Source organism: Ictalurus punctatus, chromosome 14, assembly GCF_001660625.3.
Source record: "Ictalurus punctatus breed USDA103 chromosome 14, Coco_2.0, whole genome shotgun sequence".
In the NCBI taxonomy this organism is placed as follows: Eukaryota; Metazoa; Chordata; class Actinopteri; order Siluriformes; family Ictaluridae; genus Ictalurus; species Ictalurus punctatus.
In genome coordinates, this window is record NC_030429.2 from 20,731,451 (window position 1) to 20,758,988 (window position 27,538).

The following is a 27,538-nucleotide window of genomic DNA, read 5'->3' on the forward strand; positions in this document are numbered from 1 at the left end:
TGCACCATTTGGAGTACATTGCTAAGAATACCTTTAGATTTGTATTTTATAGTGATGATGCTCTTAACAAACCATGTTCTCACTGGCCTTAGTCCTTTTTTTTTTTTTTTTTTTTTAAAAAAAAACAATAAAATGCATTTTAAATCTGTAAGTATTGCCTTCATCTCCAAACCCTTTCCTGTCCTACTACTCAGCTTCATACAAGAGATATTGAATTGGTGATTTTTAGTGTTGAGTTATGTGATTTGCAGATGCACCAACCCACTACCAAAGGAGATAAGCCATCTGGTCAGCCTAACCCTGGTGCATCTGAAACAAGGCTCATTTGGGAAGACCTGATGGTATGTTCACAGTGGACATGGCTTTCTCTCGCTTTCTCTCTCTCTTTCACTCACTCTCTGAGTGTATAATCACACCGAGCACCAAGTGTGGGAGGACGGATCCTCAAGGTCACCCACATGCTCACTGGCGTGACGCCCAAAGGAGGGGCTCGGAGAAATCCTTCTGTGGAAAATGGACACTTCGGCTATAAGGATCCAGATTGTAAATATGTGTCTACTTGAAAGAAGACAACTTTTAATAAGACAACTTTCAATGATTGATTGTATGTGTGTGCGCGTGCACGTGTAGGAGGAAACCTCAGCTCAATTTAATCAGTACCAACAATTGGTTAGAACTGATTAAACTATACTACAAACAAAATGGTAAAGGTACAACCTATAACAAGAAGTTAGATCACCATGATTAGTGTTTTGGAGGTCAGCTGACTTCGACCAGGAACCAAAACTGGATTCAAGGTTCCACTGCAGACAGACAGACAAATAGATAGACAGACAGATAGATAGATGTAATAATTTTTAAATGTAGTAGTAGTTCGTTTAGAATGAACAGAACATTACAAACCAATCAGTCCTTATAGCAATCAAGATGTCCAGTGTGGTTCCAGCTGTTCACCAAATGTACCCATATGCATTATAGGGGAAATAATCAATTCATGGGGGGGGGTTAAAAAACAAAAATAAAAACACCTCAAAATCAGACATAGGCTTATACATAACACATGCTATTTTAATGAGGGGGGGAAAACCCCCCAAATATGTAATTATATTAGTAATGAAAAAAAAAAAAAAACACTAAATACCTGCATCCTAGTGCTTTTTCACATTCGCAAACAACACCCACATTATTCACTTTAACCTGATCAAGTCGTCTTTCGAGAAAAGCGGATTCACTGAGGAATAAGTATCCTTTAATGAACGACAGAACACAAGAAGAGATCACACACGACACATGTTCAGTCTTCTGCTGCGGTAGGCTTGCGTGCAGCGCAATCGTACACAATGTTCCGCAAAACTGCTCCATGGCGCTACTGTGTAGAGCTCCAGTGTGTGAAGTTAATGACCAGCACTAGCAAGGCAGTAGCTTGCGCAGTCACCTCCATAAGCGGGCAATCTCACATCCCATCCAACAGCACAAACTACTACCTCAGCTAGGACATGGCACTCTGCAGTCCACAGACGAGATGTTCCACTTCAGAGGATCTCAGTAGAATGGAGCTGAGGCTGCTGAATAGCCTTGATAGCCTTGCTGTACAGATGGAGAGCACACCTACGTACGTACGTACGTACCTACCTTCCTCCTCCTCCTCCTCCTCCTCAGTCATGCCGGAGAGTTGTAGATCTGCGTAAGCAGTTGTAGAGCGGACTACGCGTTTTCAGACATGCCATTGGCTCAATGTCTAGCCAACCAGATGAAAGAAAGCCCCGCCCACTCCATTTCGTCATACTAGAGTCGTGAGACTAATTCAAGCAATGTAATGCACAAAATCAGCTGAGAAAGCCATTCAGTTTTACTTTATGATGCACTTAAGGCAAATCTTGGAATGAAACAAGGCTCAAGTCTGTGATTTCAAGCGTTTTTACACAAAAGCAACTTCCACCTGGATAGAAAATGTGTGTTCATGTTATTATTAGAGTTATTCTACTATGAGTATTCATTAGTGGTTGTGAATATTTCTCAGTAAGTCATGGACCCTTAAGCATACTCTGTCTGATCCTTGTAGAACCCTCATATAATATGTATATACAGTACTACATACTAATATATAACTATAGTAGATAGTTGGGTTCAAAAGTCTGAGATCAAACCGAATTTTTTTTTCTTTAATATTTCAAAGAAAGAAAGTAAATGTTCAATATCTTGAAGAGTTAACATTCAGGATTCTGCACTATTTCTAGGTCTGTGTTTTTAAATGAAAGCAAATGTGTGATATCGATCATGTTATGCTTCGTACAAAAAGTCCTATTTTCTTCGTGTCTAATCTCTTCTATTGAAGCGTATGTTCAGACGACTCTCTGAATCCAGCTCGAGTGCAGTGTCATTAAAGCAAAAAAAAAAAAAAAAAAAAAAAAAAAAAGGGGGATGGACCAAATACCTAGAAACTCAGAAATTCATGTAAATATGAACTTTTCACTTAGGTTGTTGTCGGTAGCATAATATGTAATGAAAATTGTTGTATTAAATTAGAAAAGAATGCAAAATAGAAGCTTTTTCACCAGTGCTCTCAGACTTCATATTGCATTAACATTATCAGTGACATTTATATACACTGACATCAACATTTCACATTACACACTGACCCAGAAATTTCACTTCAGCCAATAATGTTGAGTTTGAAATGGTATTTTTTGCCAGTCTGTACAGGAGTGAGTTTTTGTTTGTGATTGTTGTGGCCAAAAATGCTGGATATTGTTGTGGCTTTTATCAACATTTGTGATGCGATTTGCAGAATTCTTTGTGTTGAGGGAAAGTACTTCAATTGCCGAAAAAATACAGTGATGTTTGTTGGTAAATGAGACCTTTTAGCTATACTCATGTTCCAAGAATGTGAATCGAAGAGGGCTTTGGCTGAATGCGTGTTGCGATGATGTCACATGACGCGTCTTGGTCCAAATCTGTGGAAAATCTGCAGTAATTTTGAAAAACTGCAAGCCCCTCTGATTAATGCAAAGTTTCCTTGGTTTTGTGTGTATTTCTGCGATCGACTGACTTGCAGCCTGGAATGAACAGTAACATACTGACACGTTTTCTTGCTAACATTACACTCAAGTTGATTATCACTCTGAATGATCATTTGTTTATTTAACCCATCAGTGTTGGACACAATGCAAACCTTGTGCTAATAACATCACAAACACAGATTGAGGGTGCTCCAGCATGAGCAAGCTCAGCTACGTTAGTGAGAGAGTTGTTAATACACATGACTGAACATATAGGCTCATTAAAACAAAACAAAACAGTAAGTCTGCAGCCTTCTGAATTTAAATGCGCCTGAATATGTATTTACAGTATACTTGGAAATCCACTTACACTTACAGATATTTTAATATTTTTAGAAACAATCCCACAAACAAGGGATCCACGGACTCTTGGTTGAGAAACACTGGTTTAGATCTTCAGTCCATGGTAGGGCATCCTAAACCAGTGTTTCTCTTATACTTTTCATATACTTATTCACACCTAGGGGCAATTTAGATTAGCCAATTCACCTATAGGCATGTTGTTGTGAGGCTGGAGGAAACCGTCAGGTGAGAACAGGTGAAACTCTGCACAGAAAGTAACCCAAGGTCAGGATCGACCCAGGGACCATGGGAGCTACCACGCTGTGACGGTACCCACTGCGCCACCCTACCAGCCGGAATGACAACTGCAGATTCAAATTGCACACTACAGTGAAGCAATGCTTTAGCAAATCCCTTCTGATATTGTGTAAAGCAGCATTTTAAAAAAATAACTAAATAAATTTGGTGTTCATAGAACTGTACCATTTATTGTACACAGACAGGATTACATCCCTTCTCCAGCTCACTAGAGATCACATGGAATGTTACAATCAGATCTTGCATAAAATCTTTTTGCAGTTGAGAAAATGTCACAAAAAGACTGTTTTTTTAATTAATCATTGTATTTTCTAAAACCATTCTTCGGTTTGAGATCATTCATGTTGAATATGTGATTCTTTGTTACATCATTAACACTATCACCACACACTGTATATTAACTCCTGTCATGGTAAAGAAATTTCTTTTTTTTTTTTTGAGGGGGGGGACGATGAAATCAAGAAGAAAAAACAATGAACACTGCAAATGTTATATAGCGGAAAAACGCATTATTACTGTCCAACCAGCCAATTATAATGTAATTTGAGCTACTGTTAGAAGAAGCCGAGAACAGTGACGCCATTGGCAGTAATGGTTTCCATGAAAACAGGCAATAAAATGTGCGCTGGGGCAAAAACAAGTCAGTGTGTGTGGTGCGTCACATTCATGGTTCTGGTTGGATAAAAAGCTTGTGGGACGTAATGGATCATGACTCGCCGTTCTGCACTTTGGCCACTGGTGGCTGCATGAAATCTTTGAAAGGCCCCAGAGCCTCCTTCAGAGCAGAGCTGACCTCAGGAGACGAACAAGTGATACATTCTACCAGCGTGGGGTAGAGAGCAATCACCTGAGCCCAAGTATTCCCATCCACTGCAAAATATACATGTAAGCCACACAGCAAGCGGTATGGAGAATGAGTGAAAGAAGAGGAGAGAGAGAGAGAGAGATAATAAATTCAGAAGATAAGAAAAGAAAAAAAATAAAGATTAAACATGACAGTGGTGCATCCGAAAGTAGAATGAAGAGCAGAAAAAAGAGAAATAATAAATTAGCATTCCCCTATGACAATACTAATATATACAACATATTCAAATTCTTTATATAAAACCCTACATTAAAATGAACACATTACATTTACATATTTACATTTACTTACACAAAATTAACAGTTGTAAAACAACACCTAACAGTTCCAAACCCGAAACAAGAAAAAGCAAATGGTTTATGTTAATAATAAAAATATACTTGCCATTCTCAGGCTTTGTCTTTTTGAGGGAATCCATGAGTGTGCTAACAGCTTTTAAAACAAAAATGATTTCGGTCACTTGTTGCCTAAGAGAAGAAAAGAAAACACGAAAAGATTAGTGTCACACAATGCACATAATATCCATAAAATCAGGGGCTGTGAAACCATGAACACACAGTGCAGTACAGAATGGTGCATGACAGTCTGTGAACCCTTTAGAATTTTCTGTATCGCTGCATAAATACATAAATTTCACACAAGTCCTAAAAGTAGATAAAGAGAACCCAATTAAACAAATGGGACAAAAATATTATACTTGGTAATTTATTTATTGAGGGAAATGATCTGATATTACATATCTGTGAGTGGTAAAAGTATGTGAAGCTTTGTTTACAGTATCTGGTGTGACCCCCTTGCGCAGTAATAACTGCAACTAAACGTTTCCGGTAACTGTTGATCAGTGCTGCACATCGTCTTGGAGGAATTTTATTCCTTTCCTCAGTACAGCTTCAACTCTGGGATGTTGGTGGGTTTCCTCACATGAACTGCTTGCTTCAGGTCCTTCCACAAGATTTCTATTGGATTAAGGTCAGGACTTTGACTTGGCCATTCCAAAACATTATCTTTCTTCTACTTTAACCGTTCTTTGGTAGAATGACTTGTGTGTTTAGGGTTGTTGTCTTGCAGCATGACCCACTTTCTCTTGAGATTCAGATCACAAACAGATGTCCTGACATTTTCCTTCAGAATTCGCTGGTATAATTCAGAATTCATTGTTCCATCAAAGATGGCAAGTCGTCCTGGCCCAGATGCAGCAAAACAGGCCCAAACCATGATACTACTAACATCAAATTTCACAGATGGTATAAGGTTCTCATGCTAGAATGCTGTGTTTTCCTTTCTCCAAACATAACCCTTCTCATTTAAACCAAAAAGTTCTATTTCGGTCTCATCCATCCGTAAAACATTTTTCCAATAGACCTCTGGCTTGTCAACATGAGCAATGTTCTGTTTGGAGAGCAGTGGCTTTCTCCTTGTAACCCTGCCATATATACCATTGTTGTTCAGTGTTCTCCTGATGGACTCATGAACATTAGCTAATGTGAGAGAGACCTTTAGTTGTTTAGAAGTTACCCTGGTTTCCTTTGTGACCTTGCAGAGTATAATATGTCTTGCTCTTGGAGTGATCTTTGCTAGCTGACCACTCCTGGGGAGAGTAACATTGTCTTGAATATCCTCCATTTGTACACAATCTGTCTGAGTGTGGACTGGTAGAGTCCAATTGCTTTCGTTACCTTTTCATGCCTGATGAGCATCAACAACTCTTTCTCTGAGGTCCTCAGAAATCTCCTTTGTTCATGCCATGATACACTTCCACAAACATGCGTTGCGAAGACCAGACTTTGATAGATCCCTGTTCTCTGCTCACTCACACCTGATTTCAGTCATTGGGATGACAGGAAACACCTGAATCTAATTTTACCTTCAAATGAACTGCTAATCCTAACAGTTCACATACTTTTTCCACTCACAGATATTTAATATTGGATCATTTCCCCCAACGAATAAATGACCAAGTATAATATTTTTATCTAATTTGTTTAATTGGGTTCTCTTGGTCTACTTCTAGGACTTGTGTTAAAATCTGATTGTAATTTAGATCATATTTATGCAGATATATATATAGAAAATTCTAAAGGGTTCACAAACTTTCAAGCACCACTGTACATTTAAGATTAAAAAAAGACAGTGGAAGCCAGTGAGAAGACTGTTATCGGTCTGGTTCAAGAGTGAACTGTCTCTGTTAAAGTCATCGCAGGACTCCAGTGCATATTTCTGTGTATGTGTATGTCTGTTTGTGTAGAATGACCTGGGGAGGGGGCAGCGGCCGCTAAGCCTCTCATCTTCTACGTATCGGCGCAGCACGTCCTGAGCTCTGTGCAGCAGCACTGAGAGGGCCATGCGGGAGATGTAGCCTTCCTGTGGTGTGCTCACTTTGTTACTGAAGGAGAACTGTAACAGTGTCTCGAAACACACCTTAGAGAACTCTTCTCGCATACGGATATCAATCTCTGCTTCTATAAGCACCACAACATGAGAGGTTTTTACTATATCGTACAGGTACATAGCAATAAACAAAGATATTAAGATATTAAACAATAGCAGCATTAACATAGACCTGTAAAACAGGCTACTACTTCTGATGCAACTGCAGTGTTGCAAAATCACTGCCACATACACTTTAGTTTTTATAATACAATACCAAGTTTCTGGCAGTCACATATGTTAAACATTAAATATCATGTTAGCATATTTATAATGTCAATGTTAGTATAATGTCAAAAATGCCCCTTGGTGTCCAATTTATATTATTTTAAAGTACACTGTATAACGGTAATAAAACTGGAAAATAACCTACATTAATAATCGGCACTGAAAATGGCTTGATACTTTATGCTATTCAAACTATATAGCACACATACCTAAATTAAATGCATACATGCATAGATAGATAAATGTATTCCAAACACTGTGCCTAATGTATCCTCTACCTGTAAAGGAAGAGGGCTGAGAATGGATGGACCCTCTGTTGAGCATGGCCATGATCTGACTGACAAACTCTTTGGGGAGGAAATTGGCGTATGGCAAAATCTCTGTACTGATCAACTGCACCACCTAGAGGACAAAACACACAAAAATGACACCAAAATCAATAAAACTAGAACTTTCTTAAACTTCTCAGATGCAAAACATCTCTATCTATCTATCTATCATCTCAAAAAATATCTACACCTCATGGCAATTATATATATATATATATATATATATATATATATATATATATATATATTACATATTTGGACAAGCAAACATTTGATCCACTTTGAAACAGTGCCTATTAATAAAAGTGATACACTATCAAATAACACATACAATTGACATTTTGTAGTAATTTTCACAATTTAAATGAACAAAAATACCCCAAAAACAGATCAGTCACATGAAAAAAGTAAGTACACGCCCACATTTATCACACCTTATCACAATCCATAAAATTAGAATCAGGTGTAGAAGATTGGGTGCCAGTGATTAGAAGCTGCTTAGGCACTGCAGGTGGAACCTGACTTATTTATACCCCTCTCATGTTTAGTGTCTGGTGATCCCTTTGTTATTGAGGTGTGTGGTGTCATCATGCCAAGATCTAAAGAGTTCAGTAAGGCCTTCAGAAAAAAGGTTGTGGATACTTATGAGTTTGGCAAAGGATTTAAAAATATCTCCAAATTATTTCAAAAACATCATTCCGCTGTAAGAAAAATAATCTACAAATGGCACAGATTTCAAATGACAGGACTGACCATCCCAGAAAATTCAGCCCAAGAGCAGACCATCTGATGCGAAAAGAAGTCTCCAAGAACCCCCAAAATTTCATCACAGGATCTGTTAGTAAGTCTTGCAACTGTTGGTGTCAAAGTGCATGCTTCTACATTCAGAAAGAGATTGCACAAATTTGACATGCATGGGAGGCATGCCAGGAAAAAGGCTTTGCAGGATTACAGTCTGCCAATGAGCATATAGGCAAAGACCAGGCCTTCTGGAATAATGTGCTCTGGACAGACGAATCAAAGATAGAGTTGTTTGGCCATAGTAACAGCAGACATGTCAGACCAAAGACAGCTTTTCAGGAGAAGCACCTCATACCAACTGTGAAGCACGGTGGTGGAAATGTTATGGTTTGGGGTTGCTTCACTGCCTCAGGGTCTACACAGCTTGCATTCATTGATTCAACTATGAATCCTGCATCATATTAAAGAGTGCTTAAAGATAATGTGAGGCCATCTGTCCAAAAGTTGAAGTTGAACCGAAAGTGGAATTTTCAACAGGATAATGATCTTAAGCACACTAGTAAATCTACCAAGGAATGTCTCAAAAAGAAGAAATGGAGGGTTATGGAGTGGCCTAGTCAAAGCTTGGATTTGAATCCCATTGAAATGTTGTGGAGGGGTTTGAAACGGGCCGTACATGCAAGAAAACCCTCAAGCGTCTTGCACCTGAAAGAATATTGCATGGAAGAGTGGTCTAAAATTCCAGCAAGCCGATGTCAGAGACTGATGGACAATTATGCAAAACACCTACAAGAAGTTATTTCTGCTAAAGGGGGCAATACTTGCTTCTGAGGCCAAGGGTGTATTTACATCTACTGATATTTCTGTAGAATGATAGAAAAAGCTATTTTTAAATGTCTAATATTTAAATATAATAATTTTTCCAGATTGGAAACTGAAAGGTAAAATCTTACCTCAACATCAATGTTTTCATTTTTCTGGAACTCTTGAATGGACAGGTTATCAGGTGGTGTACTGTAGACAAAAATGATTGTCATGTTATCCATCCATTTTCCATACTGCTTATCCTACACATGGTCACCGAGGAGCCTGGAGCCTATTCCAGGGAGCTCGGGGCACAAGGAGGGCGAAACCCCGGACAGGGTGCCAACCCATCGCAGGGCACAATCACAAACACATTCACACACTAAAGACAATATGGAAATGCCAGTCAGCCTACAACGTGAGTCTTGGGACTGGGGGAGGAAAATCGGCATACCCACAGGAAAACCGCGAACCATGGGGAGAGCATGCAGACTAAGCGCGCCACAGGGTGGAGGCGGGATTTGAACCCCCAACCCTGGAGGTGCGAGGCAAATGTGGTAACCACTAATACATGCTTTACTGTATGTAAGCTACACAATAGCTGCACACATACCTTTTAGTGAAAAGGAAGTCCTCAAAGGCATTTGCCAGCTCAGGCCACATGGTGTCAAATTTGCCCGAGGAAGCATGTTGCCGGGCAACTGGAAGGCCGATGGAAAGAACTTTGAGCAGAGACGAGACCGACAGCTTCCACGTGCTTTCAGCAGGACATGCGTACTTCAGGCCTAAAGGCATCGTCAGAGTCTACGGCAACAATTACAAAGATCACACAAACCCGCATATATATATATATATATATATATATATATATATATATATATATATATATATATATATATATATATATATGTATGTAACACACAAAAAATATGGCCAAACATTTGTGGACACCAGAACCAGCTGTAAGCAGGTGTAACATGTAATCCGTGAGCGACAGTGTGATAATTGGTGCAGAAATAAACATAATTACCTTAATGATGTGCTCTAAGACTTTCTCAGTGATAACAGCCTTGTGACAAGCAGTTTTTTGATACAGGTCTACCACCACATCAAGAGACCTCTCAGCAAACGGCACATAATTTAAGGCAACCCACTCAGCCTATAGAAAGACAGAGACAGAAATATGGGAACAAGCAAATAAATAAATAAATAAATAAATAAACAAACACAAAAGGCATTTTGTACATAGAATCCGATAGCAAAACCAAATAAAAAGCCTGACATTAATTAAAGCAAAGCATATAGACAGACAGACACAAACATACATAAAATCAAAACCTTATAATACATTGCCCTACAGTGGGATAAAGCTGTACAGAAACTGACTAAAAATATTTGGAGTTGTTTAGGCCGCACACACAAGTAAAAAAAAACAAAACAAAACAAAACAATGTTGGTAAAGAAAAAGAAGAACATAAAGATGAGTGTCAACTATGACAATGAGGCAAAAAGACAAGAGGAAGTAGTCTTGTACATCACAAGTTTTGCCAGTGAACTTCATTATGCTGAAAGGGGACAAAGAGGGGTGGTAGAAACTCACCGGTGCAAACAGTTGGATCTATAGTGGATCCATATGACAAGTACAAAAAAAACAACAACAAAAAAAAAAACAGAATGAGAGAAGAGTGGTCAAATATTACCCGTTTTACATGGCAGCAAAGATTAATGACAGAACACTGCAGACTGAAATGATCAAAGTATTGTGAAAACCACAGCCTTACAGTAAGGTACATGAAGTAAATGAGGGAGGAAATAATCAGGGCCAAGATTATGAGTGACCATGTTACAATAACAGAAGTGAGTTGAAAAGGGTGTAGAAGAGAAAGAAGAGAAAGGGATCAAATAAGAGAGAGAATAAGATGACGAAACTCGGCTTCCTTAATGATGACGTCCTGAGAAGGAATTTTAAAGTGCAAAGTCGTTCGGATAAGTACAAAGAAAAATGTCCCAATCATTACCCCGATCCATTAGAAATTATCAACCACATTCAAAGGCAATTTATACGGAGCCCCTAAGGTGAAGGGAGAAAAACTGAGATGGGAGGAAAATTTATATTTCAATGCTTTTGTGTTCACCTGATGGACACAAAAACAATGTGAAAGAACACACACATAAAAAAAAAAAATTTTACAGAACACAGCGTTTCTCAGGGGAACACGAAAGTTTTGCGAGCGAAAGCAAAAGCACTGAAATATAAATTTTCCTCCCATCTCATATTTTTTCTATCCACATATCCCCTTAGGGCCTCCGTAAATTGACAAGACACTATATGAATACATAAAAAAATACTGTAAATGCTTAATATTTAACCAATCCCAACCGAAATATCTTAGTTCATGTAAAAAGAAAGCTAATAATTTGACAAAACATTAGTAAGAACTGTAGAAATGGGTTGGTTCTTTTATATTCATTCGATTCAATTTTATTCATATAGCGCTTTTATTGTTTTATCACAAAACAGCTTTAAAGAAATCCTGATTCATGCCATTAAAAGTAATAGGAATTATTCTGTGCAGGATTATTGCAGAGTAAGTTATATGGTGTGGGGACAATACACTAACCTGGTTATATTTAGCATTAGCCACATGTTTGGTTTCCATTTTGCCATACTGCGGTGGCTTGCAAGAGAACTCAACAAACTGCAGGAGCTGCTCAAAAATGGCAGGGTACATCACCTGCAGCGTCTCAGGGCCCACACAAATTGCCTGCGAAAATATAACACATAGATGTACATGTGCAAGCATGTTTATGCAGGCTTTGTCCGTTGATATAATGGAATACTAAATAATGCTATATCTACACCTATCCTTAACTGCAGTAACTAGCGTGAAATATTTCGGCTCTTTTACTTTTTCAAAAAACTGTATCTTTTGTGATCTTATTTTTTGTGAGGACCTGTTGACTGGAAGGTAAACTGATGTTTATTATATCGTTGTGAGGACATTTGGTCCTGTTTGGTCCTCACCAAGAGCTCAATACATGCACACGCACGCACGTACTTCTGTACTGACTGTAGTAAGATGTGCAATGGTCACAATTAATCATGTTTCATCTGAAATGGAATAAACTCCATATTCAAATCCATATCTATGCAATGGAAAGAAAACAAAAATTCTAATCTTTGTGGCACAATATTGGCATCACAATCCTCACCTTCTGTAGCACATCGAGCGCTGTGAGAACAGCCTCCTGCAGACTGGTGAGCACTGCCTCTGTATAGGAAGGCAGAATGAACGGTGAAGCGTCTGAGCTGATGGGTACAGATACTGCTCCGTGCAGGATAACGCCCAGCTTACGCAAGTCCTCCATGCTAAAGCCACCTGCTATGTGCTGGTACAGAGCAGGGAAAATCTGGATCAACGCAGTCAGAAATGGCTGACTGGGCACAAATGCCAATTTATCAGCACCGCCATTTGGAGGTCGTGTGCACTCTGTGCCCGTTCGGTACCATGTGCTCCAAGCTGACCACCACAGTGCAGAATCATCCAACTCTTCCCCAGGAAGAGGAGGCTGAGGCTGGGCATTGTAACGCTGAGCTAGCCGATCTGCTAGAGAGTCTGAACGAGTCAGGGGTCTCCCGGGGCCTGAGGATGTGAGAGAGTCCACCATGGGGACAGGCGGAAGGTCCACAGAACCCAAAGAGTCAGGTTTTTCCACATCTTTAACCGGTGTCACTAGCTGGAGAATTTCCTGGAAACTCTTGAGAGCAGCCAGAGAGACTTCATTATTTTTGCTGAGAGCTGCAGACTGGATGTGGTCCAATAGCACCTCCCATGCTTTGAAGAAATCACCTACATGAGTGTTTTTTGGAAAGAATTAGCCACAAGAATATATATTCAATAAACATGATAAGACAAACTGGTATAGAAAAACAAAAAAAAACAGTGACTGTGGTCATACTCATCGCTTATCTGAGAAGAATAATTATCATCGTCATAAATGCTGTTTAATTTAGAGCTGCATCTGGAATTTTAGTGAATGTATAGTACTGTGCAACAGGCTTAGGCACACAATCTTTTATACAAAAGGTTAGATCTAGAAGAGCACATTTAATATTACCAACCCTCCCCAAAATTGGAGACATCTGACCATCACAGCCATATGTGGGCCTTCCCCATCTGAGTGTCCTGACCTCAACCCCACTGTACACCTCTGGGATGAACTGGAACGCTGACTGCACCCCAGACCTCCTCAACCGACATCAATGCCTGACCTCACTAATGCTCTTACAGCTGAATGAACACAAATCCCCACATCCACGCTCCAAAATCCTTTGATTTTGAGAAAGCCTTCCCAGAACAGTGGAGCTTATTATAACAGAAACGTGGGGACTAAATCTGGAATGGGATGTTCAACAAGAACATATGGGTGTGATGGTCAGGTGTCCACATACAGTAGAAAATGTGGCATGTTCTCCAAGATACGTGAAATTTTTTTTATACATTAAAATAAATAAATAAATAAATAAATAAAAAATACCAGTCAATTTCCTTATAAATTTGCACGACAGGATACCTAAAAGAAAATTTGGTCATTTCAAATATTTATTTGGTTAAATCTATTGCTGTTTATTTACTCTTCAGAGCCATATGTACATACATTTCATTTCATTATTCTTGACACCATATTTGTTTGCAGAATTTCTGTACCGGTTGGTTTTGTACATGCATGACGGATGAAGGCAAAGTCTCTGCAGTGGTCAGTCATATGTGCGCAAAAAAGATGCTCTAATATTTGAAACAATCACCCAAACTCCACTTAAATTGTTCCAGACACCATTGTTCCAGACATTGTCTCTTGGATATCAAGAATAAGATTGAATTGATACATTTTTGTATTTCTGTGTCAAAGAAACTTCTGCTCAGTTCTCACCAAGTTGCTGCAGCAGGTATCTCCTGGTGTTAAAGATTCGTGCTACACCAGCCAAGGTCAGGACCCAGGTCTCCGCCCACTGCTTCTCTGCAGTGTCACGTGAATGGTGAATAAGGATGTTTCCGCCCCCTGATTCGATCTTCTCCTTATCAGCGGTGGTGGATGACTTCCTCACACAGTCCAGTAAGTGGAAAAGCACCTGCAAGTTACAGCATAGTACCGCAAAGGTAAATTCTCAGATATACACTACCAGTCAAAAGTTTGGAGACTGAAATGTTTCTCATGATCTTAAAAGCCTTTTGATCTGAAGGTGTGTGATTAAATGGTTGAAATCGGTGTTGTAGACAAAAATATAATCGTGCCGATATGTTCATTTCTTTCATTAGAAAACTAACATTTTATTTACAATTTTTTTTTTTTTTTTTTTTTTTTTTTTTTTAAACGGACGACTCGGAGCGAAATATTCTGAAAAGCAGCTGATAAGAGTCCAGCGTTGGTGAGAATTCCTTTAATACTGTTTAAAAAGCATCTCAGGGAAATTCCTCAAGAAATCAGTTGAGAAACGCCAAGAATACATTTCTGGAAATTCTAGATAAAAAGCGTGTCTACTTTGAAAATGCTAAAATATTAAATTATTTTGATTTATTTAGGATTTTTTATCACTTATATTTTATCATGTATAATGCTTTACAAGAGTAACGAGTATTCCATCAGCGTGTTAACAGGGTACCTTCCACACTACTATGTGCCATGTGGGTTGCTGTAGCAGGGTTCCGTGGGCAGCGATTGTTGAAAACATTGTTTGGCCTGCACTTTTTCTGACAGCTGGCCGAGGATCCACACACAGCTCTCCCAGTTTGGCATAAAGACACAACCACAGACAGTCAAACGGTGGAGCAGGATGGAAGGGTCTATTCAGAGGCTCCCCTTTTTCATGGGCCTGTTTGATCAGAATGGCTTCCTCCCTCTCCAGCTCCTCTGTAATTTTCTCTCCCCTTTGGAAGAAATAGTCTGAGATGTTCCACTAAAGAAAGGATAAAGGAGAGGTGTGGCACATGTTACGCATCTATTCAAATAAACTGGAAATGTTTTTGTTCCAAAAATATGATTTTGTGAGCAGTTTTTTAAAGTCAGTGTATAAACATAGGAGATGGTAGAAGTACTCTCACCAGAAGGCCTATAGAGGTCAGGCTGATGTTCAGTTCCTGGTTTTGAAGACCAAAGCTGCCAGCTACGTCAACAACGATCTGCAGGCACGTGCAAGGCATAGTGGGAAGGAAGTCTGTCACGACCAGCTGCAGACACTGGAAGGCTGTTCTGATCAAGGATTCACTAAAAACCAAAGCAAAGATAACTTGGGAAACGGAAAGCAGTAGCAAAAAAAATAAAAACATCAGTTAAGATTGCCAAAATCATACCACTGCCTAGTCTTACTGCATCACACATGTACAGAATAAACTTGTTGCTACAAACATTTGTACAGACTTCTCTTTAAGGAGATACACTCACCATCCACTTTATCAGGATCATCTGTACACCTGCACATTCATGCAGTTATGTAATCAAGAAATCATGTGGCAGCAGCACAGTGCATAAACAATCATACAGATACAGGTCAAGAGCTTCAGTTAATGTTCACATCAAACATCAGAGTGAAAAGAAGAAAAAAAATAGAGGTGATCTCTGTGAATTTAGCCGTGGCATGGTTGTTGGGGCAAGGTGGGCTATTATGAGCATTTCAGAAACTGTTGATCTCCTGGGATTTTTACACAAAACAGTCTCGCGTTTACACAGAATGGTGCGGGAAGGAATAAAAACTTCCTGTGTGTGAAGGGCCTGCAGGCTGAAACACCTTGTTGATGAGAGCCATCAAAGGAGAATGACCAGACTGGTCTGAGTTGCCTGGAAGTCAATAGTAACTCAAATAAGCACTCCTTACATCCATGGTGAGCAGAAAAGGATCTCAGAACACACAACACATCAGATTGATGTGGATGGGCTACAACAGCAGAAGACCACATCAGGTTCCTCTCCTGTGAGCCGAGAACAGAAATATAAGGCTATAATGGGTACAGATGACCCTTTTTCTTCATCCTGATATTTGATGTGAACATTATCTGAAGCTCTTGACCTATATCTGCATGATTTTTTTATGCACTGCGCTGCATAAAAAATGATTGGCTGATTAGATAACTGCATGAATGTGTAGTTGTATAGGTGCACCTAATAAAGTAGACTGTGAGTGTATTTGTGCGTGTCTCACCCTTGATCATTGCGAATGGCTCCGATGACCCCCAGCACTAGAGGCCAGCCTGGGCCAAGGCTGTCTCCTTGACTCTGCAAAATCTGCAGCACACACTCAAGCTGCTTCTGCCTGATATCAGGGTGTAGGATGTTAGAAAGCTCCTTCAGAGGGTTCAGCAACAGGAGCTGCAGTCTCTGTGAACATAACGACACTAGATCAAGGCATCCACAAACTATCAAAGAAAATGCATATACTATTTAATACAAATTAGGTTAAAGCTAACACAGAGTCCTGGAAGAGATTAGTTGGTTTATGACATATGATATGCACTTTCTGCATTTTTGTTTGCATATTTTATTCATTTCATACTTCAAGGTCACAAACAATGATAAATTAAAGGAAAATCCTGAATAAATGAGGGGATAAATGTAACAACACAACATTCTTACAAACAGGTGATACAAAGCCTGATACACTTAAACAATTAGCATCCTACCCAGCACAGTGGCATGTATAAAAATGCTGAGCAGGCCCAGTTGACCCAGTGACTATAAAATAATGTTCATTATCGAGCCACAAATAGCAGAAGCTATTCTAAACAAATCAGGGACATTTGCATTTAGCCCCATCTCCCCACGGTTCTCGCCTGGTTTCTTACTGAAGCTAAGCAAGGTTGAGCCTGGCCAGTACCTGGATGGGAGACCTGGGGAAAAGTAAGGTTGCTGCTGGAAGTGGTATTAGTGAGGCCAGCAGGGGGCGCTCACCCTCTGGGCTGTGTGGGGCCTAATGCCCCAGTATAGTTACAGGCACACTATAGTGTAAGAACAGCACCAACTTTCAGATGAGATGTTAAACCGAGGTCCTGACTCTCTGTGGTTATTAAAAAGCCCAGAACACTTATCGTAGAACAGTAGGGGTATAATCCCGGTGTCCTGGTGAAATTTCCCCATTGGCCCTTATCTTTCATGGCCCCCTAATAAACCCCCATCTCTGAATTGGCTACATCACTCTCCTCTCCTCTAATAGCTGGTGTGTGGTGGGCGTTCTGGCGCACTATGACTGCCGTCGCATCATCCAGGTGGATGCTACACACTAGTGGTGGTTGAGGGGAAAAGTGATATGATCAGTTATTCTGACTGATCAGGATTTTATCACTATTTCACTGCTTCTGTCAAACAAGACTGGTGAGACGCACAGGCCCAAGCAGAATCACAAACGTAGAATTTTTGGATCTGATTTGAGGCTGTGCATGAAAAATTTCATCTTGTGTGACTAGACAGAATGTGACTGTATAACTAAGTAATAAACTAACACAACTCATTTAAAGTTGAAAATATGCAAATGCAGAGAGTTAAACGTTTTTTGTTTAAAAAACCCAAGATTACTGCATACTCACTCATATTTTAGTATCATAGATGGTATTTGTCAAACGAAGCAATACATTCTTTACAATATTAGCTACCTGATGTTGGGTAGTTAGCAATACGGCAGTACATAATAACTTCATAACAGTGCTAGCTGCTAGATAAATGTATTATGCATTATTATATGTCAACCATATACAGTGGGAGTGAATTATTTAAATTTTCTATTTTAAATCCCATGTTTTTATGTAGGCTACATATTTTAATATCCCCTGCACCCCCCTTTTGTGTCATGTCAAAATATTCTATTTTCATCTACAATGGTTTACTGCATCCGGTTACGAACAAAACAGACACAATACAACCACCACTAAGGGAAGCAGTGGTGCTTGAACATTTGTGAACCCTTTAGAATTTTCTAGATTTCTTCATAAATGACCTAAAACAACATCAGATTTTCACACAAGTCCTAAAAGTAGATAAAGAGAACCAAATTAAACAAATGAGACTAAAATATTATAGTTGGTCATTTATTTATTGAGGAAAATGAGCCAATATTACATATCTGTGAGAGGCAAAAGAATGTGAAGCTTTGCTTTCAGTATCTGGTATGACCCCCTTGTGCAGTAATAACTGCAACTAAATGTTTCCGGTAACTGTTGATCAGTCCTGTATATCGACTTGGAGGAATTTTAGCCCATTCCTCAGTACAGAACAGCTTCAACTCTGGGATGTTGGCGCGTTTCCTCACATGAACTGCTTTCTTCTGCTTCTTCCACAACATTGATTAAGGTCAGGGATTTGACTTGACCATTCAAAACATTAACTTTATTCTTCTTTAACCATTCTCTGATAGAACGACTTGTGTGCTTAGGGTCGTTGTCCTGATGTATGACCCACTTTCTGTTGCGATTCAGTTCATGGACAGATATCCTGACATTTTCCTTCAGAATTCGCCGGTATAATTCAGAATTCATTGTTCCCTCAATGATGGTAAGTCCCAGATGCATCAAAACAGGCCCAAACCATGATACTACCACCACCATGTTTCACAGGTGGTATAAGGTTCACATGATGGAATGCAGTGTTTTCCTTTCTCCAAACATAATGGTTCTCATTTAAACCAAGGTTCTATTTTGGACTCATCCACTGACAATAAATTTCTTTCCCCCAATAGTCTTCTGGCTTGTCCACGTGATCTATGAACTACAGAAAAGCAGCAATGTTCTTTTTGGAGAGCAGTGGCATTCTCCTTGTAACCCTGCCAAGCACACCATTGTTCTTCAGTGTTCTCCTGATGGTGGACTCATGCACATTAACATTAGCCAATGTGAGAGCAGCCTTTAGTTGCTTAAAAGTTACCCTGGGTTCCTTCGTCATCCCATTGATTGAAAATACCTGTATCAAATTTCATCTTCATATAAACTGCTAATCCTACAGGTTCATATACATTTTGGATATACTGCATTTGGCAGACACCCTTATCCGGAGCGACTTACAGAAGTAAGAAGTTGCCACTCACAGATATGTAATATTGAATCATTCAGTAAATAAATGATCAAGTATAAAATTTTTGTCTCATTTGTTTAATTTGGTTCTCTTTATCTACTTTTAGGACTTGTGTGAAAATCTGATGATGTTTTATGTATATATCTGATATTTATGCAGATGTATAGAAAATTCAAAAAAGGTTCACAAACTTTCAAGCACCACTGTAAAATCCGACCATGGTATTTACAGCCAGTGAAAAGGTGCCACTATCCTTTGATGAAAAATTTATATTCTGATGGGAATGGGCTCTTCCAGAATGATAATGCACCACTGCATGGTATGATGAGAGTGAAAATGATGCAATTCATGTTATGTCCTTGACAGTCACCAGATCTCAATTTAACTGAACACCTATGAGACGTTTTAGACTGAGGTGTTTTAGACAGCGCTCTCCAGCACCATCATCATAAAAAAACAACAACTGGGGGAATATCTTTTGGAAGAACGGTGTTGATCATTCCAGGAGACTTGTAGACTCTATGCCGAGGCACAGTGAACCTGTTTTTGTGACTCATGGTGACACAGCAACCTTAGCAAGACACTTTATGTTGGTTTTATCACTGTCATCTGTCTGCAGATATCAATAGGAGGAGAATATGAATAGCAAGTTATTTTCCATGAAGGTGTAGATACCTGGTTCTGTGAAAGTGGAGGGTCATGTTTGTAGGCAAGGCCAGCTTTGATCAGAGACGTGACTGCCTCAGCTCCCCACTCCCTCATACGTGTGTTTGGATGCTGGCAGACCTGACAGAAACAAAATGATAAACATGCATCCTTTGAATTCAAATTGTGAGAGAATTATGGTATATGTGTATATAATGTTATGGTACACCAGTATAATATACACTCGTGTATGTAATGCAAACAATCAGTACAAAAAGAACAATATGTTTACTTCATAATTAAACATGGAACAAAACACAGAAACAATCAAAGTGCAGGCAATACAATATTGATAGGAGGGAAAAAACATGCAGAGCGTAATCTAGTATGGCTTAAAATGTCAGCTAATATAAAAGCTTTCAATAAAAATATTGCCGCAAAATAAACCCACTCAAAGAATAATAAGTTTGACCCTTCATTCAAGAAAAACAAGCATAGAGAAACAGTGTTACCCCAAGTACCCTACAGATCAAGAGACACCCAGTACTCAGGAAAAACAAACAAGTAGACTGGACTTGCGGTTTGTATGGATTGGCTGATTCATGTGATTAATATTTCACAAGTACTGAGGTTGCAGTCGAACAGCCAAAGCCAACATTTCTTGGCTATGTTATTTTACAGCAATATTGGTTTGGCCCATTCACTTGATTCACAATGTGATTAGCTTGGATGGTTAAATTTTTGGGGAACAAACAAAACTAAACAGATTTTCTGAAATTAAACACACCACAAACACCCCCCCAGAATTGTTTACATTAAAAGAAACGTTCAAGAATGATGCACAAGTGAAAAAGGAGATCAGGAACTTACCTTCTGCAATATAGACATGATGCAAGAAGAGAGAGAGATGAGACAGAGACAGACAGAGAGAAACAGGCAAACAGAAAAACAGAAAAATATGAAAGGTACAACACGAAAACAAGTATTCTGTCTTAGAACACAAGACTACAGAGGGTGTTTTGGTTAGAGAAAGGCACATGAGACTACACTACAAGCAGAGAGAGTAGATTAAGATGATAAGGGGCTGTGTGGCCTAACACAACTGCGTCCTTGTACTACACTCAACTCCAGAATTGCTACCATTCATGAAAATGAGCCAACAATACTTATGAGTATAAATAATTATGAGTTATGCTTATGCATCTCATATTTGTACTTGAATACTATTATTAAAAATATTTCTTGTGTGAATGATACTTGTTACTCTATGTCGTTTCACCAAATGTCTGAATGGAAATTTTTAATGTTCTACACATCGTTTTCGCCCATTCTCTTGAAGAGTCCCAGATTTCTGGAGTGTCCTCAGTCAGAACTGATCCTTTAGTCCATAATCAAAGAGGAGCTTTATTGCTCAGTTTGCAGCCCCAGTGGCCATAAGGCTCCAGCTACCTCTAAAAGGTGTGCAGTAAGAGGTCTCCATAAGATTTCTATGCGGTCCATATTCACCAGGCCCGTCTCCAACAGCTTAGCTACTGCGAACAGAGACGGCTCCTGTCGACCAGATGTGAAAAAAACAAAACATTAGAAACCTGCAAACTTGTGTCGTGTAAATACACACCTATTAAAACTATTAAAGTATTCATTATTAATAATAATTAATAATAAATAACAATTTTAGAAACAATGAAATCTACATAATAGAGGGGTACAAAGACTTTTGATTGATCAAACCTTTGCACGAACTCAACAAATATTATTGTTCTAGAACAGCGGGATAGAAACCACGCGCAGAGCATAACGCAATAAAACCATGACTGAGGCAAATCCATGCCTTTCACGCCTTCACACCTGCAGCTTCTCAAGGCGTGAGATGTGGCCATATTTTGGGTACCTTGAAAATGACCAGGGTGATCCAGCAATAATCTTGCTAACAAGCATCCTGACCTTCAGCAAGAGCTTAAAAGCTGAGGGATAATTGTTCTGTATACGTTTTTGTAATGATTAAAAATATTTTAGTAGGATAGCCCATATATATCCAGATGCCCCACTTCTAGTTGGTGTTTTCATCAATTGGAAGTTACATGCTCCTGCTGAGGATGGCCCCACGTGGTGCAGCCTAAAGATCACTGGGATTGCTGGGGATCTTGCCACTTGAAGACAATGGGGATGGCTTTGGACATCAATTCATATGAACAGTTATGCTATGCCAGTTATGCCAGGACTACAAATTGCTATTATAGCCTTAGCACTGCCATTACCACAAACAGTTTTGCACTCAAGTCTCCATCAGTGAACAGTGGAGAAGTTCAACAAAACAGACTTCGTGTAAAACTGTAGTGAATTTTCCTGGTTACCCAGCTGCACTATTTGAACATGTAGTATTAGTACATTTAGAGAAGGGACTTATTTATAAATGCACTATTCATTGTCACCCAGATGAGGATGGGCTCCCTTTTGAGTCTGGTTCCTCTCAAGGATTCTTCCTCACTACCGTCGCCTACCAACAAGTTGTGACAATATGGTAATTATTATGCGTAGACGCATGTATTTGCCATGGATATGACGATAACGGATTCATTATACCATCTCATAGTGACTCGATCAGCATGCTCCTCTTGGTATTAACCCAATTAGCATTTAGTTTTGGACTTTATTGTAGACAAACCTTGTTATTGCCGTAAGCCATCTCCATAGCTTCCATGGACAGGGAACACAAGGCATTGATCAGATGATGAAGAGAGACATCATCCAGGTACCTGCATGATGCACAAAACATGTAATACAGTAATAATCCTACAGTGCACTGTGAGTGATGAGCAACATGATGCAGAACTTACTGGGAGCTTTCAAAGAGTCTGGAGAGGATGTTGGAGATGACTGGAAGGTCTGTCATTACAGCAGTTGTTAGAACCTGTGGAAGAAACAAATACTGGTTAGGGGCTTATCTGTGTGTAAAAAAATGGATTTGGCTAAAGGTGATTAAACATACAGTGCTGGGACCCTCCACTGCTCTCCCAGGCTTCAGCGCTCCACCGACCCCTGGCTTCAGACCCAAAATCCATACCAGGTGCTGAGAAAAACAGAGGAAGGAGGAGACAGTTGTACTGAACAAACGCATATATATTTATTCATCGCAGCACTGATGCAAGGTCACCATGGCTCTTAGCCCTGAGGTATTAAACTATGAGTTTTAGAGCAAACACAGCAGGTTGTTTTTTTTGCATAAATAATGAATGCGTTCTGTAAAATGACATGCAAGAGCCTTGAGGTTAATGAACAACCTGTTTGTTGTGTGTGCATATATAGCATTCCAATTTCTGCAATAAGCACGAGGCAATAATCAAAATGTTTTTGAGTTTGTTTGTTTTTTGATACAGAATAATGAGGTGTAGTACATTTTGCTCCAGGGTTACACACCAGCTGTACGCAAAGAAATAAAATCAATCAGAGAACTGGCTAGAGAGACGGATGTCCAAATGGGTGTGTTATTACCTGCAGGGTAGCAAGCACTAGCTGCCAAGAGGTTCCCAACACAGACCCATGGCAATGAGCTAGATTCAACAGAGTCCGCATACACTGGATGTTTTTGGCTGTGAGCTAAAATAAAGAGAAAGAGAAAGTCACTTAAGTTACGGTGGAAAAAAAAAGGATAAGCATTCAAATCCATAAAAATCAGCCCTCTGTATTTTACAGGCAGGAAATATAGATTGCAATAAGCATTTGGTAGTATTTTCATCTTACCACCACAGTGCCCTGGGGCTGTGCACTGAGCGGTTGTCCCACAGCCACTACCTGCTGATGAGACTCACTGGATGGACTAATGATCTGCACATTCTGGCCTTGGATAGAGTATGCTGCAACACACACACACACACACACCCACACACGCCACAGATATACCATATGCATTCCAAAAGGCTCCAAACACCCACCGGCATGTGAATACCGACTAACTCATACAGAATGACTCACTTTTGTTGGAGAGGCTAGCTGCGTTGCTGCAGAGTACCGTAAGAGCGTAGTGTGGGGGAAGTGAGGCTTTACAGATAGCAGTGATGAAGGCGTCTCGAGGGGTCACAAGGCCAAGACGACCACACAAAGACGCCATAGTCAATTCGGCCTTAAGGATATTCTCTGTGGCTGCCTCATCAGTACTTTACACCACACACACACACATACACACACACACACACACGTATACATGGTAGAAAAATATTTCCTCAATATTGGATCATGTGTGTTCAGGCAGTCTGACAATAGTATTTGCAAGAAGGCTCCTCTTACCTTGCGTCTAGGAGGAGAGAAAGAGCTGCTAGCAGACCACACCAGCACGCACTCACCATCTCTTCCCACACTTGGTGGGGTTCTGTAACAAATTCACATTTATAATGGCACCACAGTTCCGATCAAATATAAACACAGCCCAGTATATCAAGTTGTCAGACGTGTGCAGTAAATAGACATCATTCTAAAAATAAATATGTAGTTGTTAAATCTGAGTTATTTTAAAGATTTTAAGATTGTGTCTAATCTCAAAACATTAGATTTGTTTTTACAGCGAAATAACTGGTACTTGGACAACAAAACCGGTTCCGTTCTGGCACCTTCAATCAGAAGATGGGGGTCAGTGTATTTGGGGGTCAGTAGACAGTCTCAAATGCCATTTTGTAACTGCGTGACACTTGAGTTGTTGGAAATATCAGCGGCGCTTGAAAGGTGAGCACTGGTCCTCGGGAATCAGGGTTACCAAAATAAAAGTCTGATTCTTTATAAAGCGTACGACTAAACAGCTTTCGTACTAGTTTAAAAAGTTTTGCATAAGGGATTAGCACTTACGTGGTTCCTGAGGACTTTCTTCACTCTGTGGAGGGAGACTAGGCTCCGCCTCTTCTCTGGCAGCAGCTTTCTCTTCCTCCTTGGCCAGCTCCTTCTCGATAATAGAGGTGATGCTTCGCACGAGATCGAGCAGGGCACTAAATGCCACAGACATTGCGTAGCCCTCAGGGATGGAAGGTGGTTCCACTTTATCCAACATCTCCAGACTGGTGCAGAGGAACCAAGGGGGAGCTCAGTGAAAATCCCAAGCCACATATTCCGATTTACTGTATTCGTTAACTTTTAAGCACAGTTACATAAAATACTATTCTGAGAGGACAATTTGGAAATTGAAACATTGTGAAGATTTCTGTGTTTTGAATGTTAGGAGTGAGTGCTAGAAGGAGAAAGTTACTGACTATGTGGCCTTGGCACTGCCCTGCACGCTGACACTCATTAGGGGGATCCACATGCCACGATACTCAAAAGCAGCCTGGGTGCTCAGACCTCCAGGGCCACCAGCTGCTCCTGGACCTCCCTGAGCTGAAGCCTGGGCACCGGACACTGAACCACCTGAGAGGAAGCAAGATAGAAACAGAAAGAAGAGAGCGCACGCAGGAAACGAAAGAAGGAAATAAAGAGAGGAAGAAACAAATAAGGAAAGAAATTATATCAGTTATGAATTATACACTAATAGATTTTGGCTTATAAAGTTCCAATATGTGCGTGTGTGTGCGCGTGCGTGTGTGTGCGTGTGAGAGAGAGAGAAAGAGATAGACCTGCAGGTGTGTTAGCAGAAACATTTCCTATGCTGGGTACAATGAAAAGAGACTGGATGAAAGAACCAAGTGCATTGACGATGTCTCTGAATACTTTGGTAGAGTGCTGCTTCATGTCATAGGACTGGCAAAAAGACCTACGCATAGCACAGAGACACATACAGCGAACACATGAGACCCAGAGTAGACATGCAGAAATGATAATCACAAAAATCCTACTTGAAACACAGGGACATAAAGCATGGCCTCTGTGAGTAGGTGCTCACCGCAGTAAATGTGGCTGCACACAAAGCCTGTGTACCGACTCCACAGCCACAGCTCTGAGCCACTGAGGCTTCTCACCATCCAGAAACTTCACCAGCAGAGACAGGAAGATCTCACACTCGGTCACCTATACAACAACATACAGTTGCTCTTAGATCAAGATGAGACCCGGGGGCAAAGCACAAGAGCAAGCAAGGAAATCTGCTTCAGAGCATCTCTACTGGTGTGACAGCAAGCGAATGAGCAAAAATGCATGTAAAATGACTGTCGCAATGATGTTTGTTGGTAAATGAGACCGTTTAGATGTTCGACGCAAGTTAATCGAAGAGGGCTTTGGCTGAATGTGCGTTGTGTCGACGTCACATGACGCGTCTCGGCCCAAACCTGCTGAAAATCTACAGTAAGTTTGAAAATTGGGAACATTGCGGAGTTTGCATGGTTTTGCATTAATTTCGCAACATCCTGGAGGGACGGTGTAAAGCCGCAAGGACGCGTAATGAAGCAGCGTGGAGACATTTCTCACCAGCAAGCTGTAGAAGTGCTTGATCAGTATGGAGACAACCCGCAGCAGGCGCATACAGATGGGAAAATAGGGTTTCTCCACAGGGGCAGGTGATGCAGCGCAACTGCTGCTGCCCTGGCGGAACTTGATGTTGGGCGAGAAAAGCTTGATCACCAGAGGACACACACGCTCCTTCAGCAGGAAACTGAACTCTTGATGCTGAGGTGGGAGAGGGCATACGGTTTCAAAGAGCAGTCACACTCATATGGGACAAAATACTGATTTTGTATGTAGAGCAAGTATAAAAATAAATAAATATATATATATAAAAGCAATGCCAAATCAAATATGCTCTGAGCCATCTAAACTAGGTTAAGCGGGATGCATTTGTGTGCACTTACGTGTAGAAAAACTCTAGGGAAGTCATTTAAAACAGACTCCAGAAGTTCCAGCCCAAATGTCCGTGTCATCTCAGTCATTCCCACCAACCAGTAGGGGGCATCAGCGTTCACCAACTGGCACAAGTCCTATACCACAAGCATGAATGATTAGAAAACCAGAACTTGTACAGGTGCATCTCAAAAAATTAGGATATTGTGGAAAAGTTAATTTTTCCCCGTAATTTTATACAAAAAGTGGAACTTTAATATATTCCAGATTCATTACACACAGAGTGAAATATTTCAAGCCTTTTTTTGTTTTAATCTTGATGATTACAAAAATCCAGTATCTCAAAATATTAGAATAAATAATTTATAAATACTGAAATGTCGACCTTCTGAAAAGAATGTTCATTCATGCACTCAGTACTTGGTTGCGGCTTTAATCCTTTTGCATGAATTACTGCATCAATGCGGCGTGGCATGGAGGCAATCAGCCTGTGGCACTGCTCAGGTGTTCTGGAAGCCCAGGTTGCTTTGATAGCAGCCTTCAGCTCGTCTGTATTATTGGGTCTGGTGTCTCTCATAGATTCTCTATGGGGTTCAGGTCAGAAGAGTTGGCTGGCCAATCAAGCACAGTAATACCACAGTCAGTAAACCAGTTACTAGTACAGCCACAGGTTCATCCCTCCCACGTGCAAGACGGAACGCTTCAGATGTTCCTTTGTGCTGACAGCCATCAGAGTGTACAACACTTAGCCACCCCCTCCCTTGACCTTACCTTACTTTTGACTACACTACAAATACACTGCTACACTGTTTTCATATGGGTACCATACTGTACTTTTTGCACTGCTCACACATCACATCACCGTTTCAAGGTTTTTGTTATATGTCCACACTGATCATACCATACAGCTGCAATATGTATATAGTATTTGTTCATATGCGATATGTACAAGGGCTACTTGCATAGTTGGACTGTACATTGTTGCTTGCTGTATATACTGCTCATATGTATGTGTGTGTGTATATTTTATATATATATAT

At 40.0% G+C, this 27,538-nt stretch overlaps 1 protein-coding gene across 1 annotated transcript in view; it reads right to left on the reverse strand.

Moving 5' to 3' along the window:
- Positions 1 to 3,802: 3,802 nt before the first annotated feature.
- mon2 (MON2 homolog, regulator of endosome-to-Golgi trafficking) overlaps positions 3,803 to 27,538 on the reverse strand; it is a 44,578-nt gene continuing 20,842 nt past the window's right edge. The window contains exons 7-34 of the mRNA XM_017485689.3: positions 26,510 to 26,635; positions 26,130 to 26,327; positions 25,609 to 25,733; positions 25,343 to 25,479; positions 24,983 to 25,136; positions 24,585 to 24,790; positions 24,033 to 24,114; positions 23,721 to 23,902; positions 23,490 to 23,602; positions 23,241 to 23,345; positions 22,738 to 22,818; positions 22,586 to 22,659; positions 22,414 to 22,504; positions 21,198 to 21,299; positions 19,779 to 19,889; positions 16,249 to 16,424; positions 15,155 to 15,317; positions 14,716 to 15,009; positions 13,986 to 14,184; positions 12,267 to 12,904; positions 11,675 to 11,818; positions 10,084 to 10,212; positions 9,667 to 9,857; positions 9,203 to 9,263; positions 7,458 to 7,581; positions 6,776 to 6,983; positions 4,909 to 4,991; positions 3,803 to 4,529 (exon numbers count right to left, since the gene is read on the reverse strand). Of these exons, the coding sequence (XP_017341178.2) occupies positions 4,366 to 4,529; positions 4,909 to 4,991; positions 6,776 to 6,983; positions 7,458 to 7,581; positions 9,203 to 9,263; positions 9,667 to 9,857; positions 10,084 to 10,212; positions 11,675 to 11,818; positions 12,267 to 12,904; positions 13,986 to 14,184; positions 14,716 to 15,009; positions 15,155 to 15,317; positions 16,249 to 16,424; positions 19,779 to 19,889; positions 21,198 to 21,299; positions 22,414 to 22,504; positions 22,586 to 22,659; positions 22,738 to 22,818; positions 23,241 to 23,345; positions 23,490 to 23,602; positions 23,721 to 23,902; positions 24,033 to 24,114; positions 24,585 to 24,790; positions 24,983 to 25,136; positions 25,343 to 25,479; positions 25,609 to 25,733; positions 26,130 to 26,327; positions 26,510 to 26,635 (4,461 nt within the window). The 3' untranslated portion in view covers positions 3,803 to 4,365. The remainder of the gene's footprint in view (positions 4,530 to 4,908; positions 4,992 to 6,775; positions 6,984 to 7,457; positions 7,582 to 9,202; positions 9,264 to 9,666; positions 9,858 to 10,083; positions 10,213 to 11,674; positions 11,819 to 12,266; positions 12,905 to 13,985; positions 14,185 to 14,715; positions 15,010 to 15,154; positions 15,318 to 16,248; positions 16,425 to 19,778; positions 19,890 to 21,197; positions 21,300 to 22,413; positions 22,505 to 22,585; positions 22,660 to 22,737; positions 22,819 to 23,240; positions 23,346 to 23,489; positions 23,603 to 23,720; positions 23,903 to 24,032; positions 24,115 to 24,584; positions 24,791 to 24,982; positions 25,137 to 25,342; positions 25,480 to 25,608; positions 25,734 to 26,129; positions 26,328 to 26,509; positions 26,636 to 27,538) is intronic.